This window comes from Antrostomus carolinensis, unplaced genomic scaffold (assembly GCF_000700745.2).
Source record: "Antrostomus carolinensis isolate BGI_N321 unplaced genomic scaffold, ASM70074v2 scaffold31062, whole genome shotgun sequence".
Lineage (NCBI taxonomy): Eukaryota > Metazoa > Chordata > Aves > Caprimulgiformes > Caprimulgidae > Antrostomus > Antrostomus carolinensis.
Window position 1 is genome coordinate 3,099 of NW_010300685.1, and position 994 is coordinate 4,092.

General features: G+C 63.9%; 1 protein-coding gene across 1 annotated transcript in view; it reads left to right on the forward strand.

Moving 5' to 3' along the window:
- Window positions 1–968, forward strand: part of LOC104521275 (nck-associated protein 1) — a gene marked incomplete at both ends in the record, with an annotated part of 4,009 nt that extends 3,041 nt beyond the window's left edge. Inside the window, 4 exons of the mRNA XM_029083813.1 lie at window positions 49–142; window positions 287–403; window positions 682–791; window positions 869–968. Coding sequence (XP_028939646.1) covers window positions 49–142; window positions 287–403; window positions 682–791; window positions 869–968 — 421 coding nt within the window. The remainder of the gene's footprint in view (window positions 1–48; window positions 143–286; window positions 404–681; window positions 792–868) is intronic.
- Window positions 969–994: the final 26 nt, after the last annotated feature.

The following is a 994-nucleotide window of genomic DNA, read 5'->3' on the forward strand; positions in this document are numbered from 1 at the left end:
TCCCCCCTGTGTCCCCACCCCTGAACCTGCGTGTCCTTGTCCCCCCAGGTCACCCTGAGCATCTTTGAGCTGGCCTCGGCCGCGGGGATCCCCTGCGAGGTTGACCCCGCGCTGGTCAACGTCCTCGCTGGCAGCAAGACGGGTACCACAGGGGTCTGCTGGGGTCACCAGGGGTTGTCCCTGAGATCTGTCACCCTGTCACAGTCCCCCAGCCCAGCTCACCTTCCTTCCACCCTGTGCCACCTCCCTGGGACCCCCTGTCTAGTGTCACCTCCCTCCCTGGCAGATGGCTCGTCCCCAGAGGAGGACTACAAGGTGGCCTGCTTGCTCCTGGTCTTCGTGGCCGTGTCCCTTCCCCTGCTGGCCTCTGACCCAGCGTCTGTCTACAACACCGAGGTGGACGGTGAGTCTTGGCCATGTCCCCGTGTCCCCAGCCCTGGCTCTGTGTCCCCATCACCATGACCCTGGTGTGTACTGGGACCTCTGAGGTCATTGGTGCAGCTGAGGGTTGGTGGGGACAGCAGGACCCCAGGAGTGACAGGGCTGCAGCCAAGGGAGGTGGGCACAGTGGGACAGTGCTGTCCCCAGACTACCCATGTCCCCAACCTACCCATGTCCCCAACCTGCCCGTGTTTGTCCCCAGGCTACAACAACAACATCCCGGCCCGTTTTTGCCCCCAGGCTACAACAACAACATCCACTGCCTGGCCAAGGCCATCATCCAGGTGTCGGCCGCGCTCTTCACCGTCCACAACAAGAACATCGAGACCCACCTCAAGGAGTTCCTGCTGGTGAGAGTGACTGTGGGGGGTGGGCACCTTCCTGGGGTGGCCACTGTCCCCAGCGCTGAGCAGGATCTGTCCCTCAGTTGGCCTCTGTCAGCCTCCTGCAGCTGGGCCAGGAGATGGACAAGCTCCGAGCCAGGAACCGCGACTCCATCTCCCTGCTCATGCAGCTGGTGAACGACGGCAGGACCCCGGGGTGCTGCTGGGGG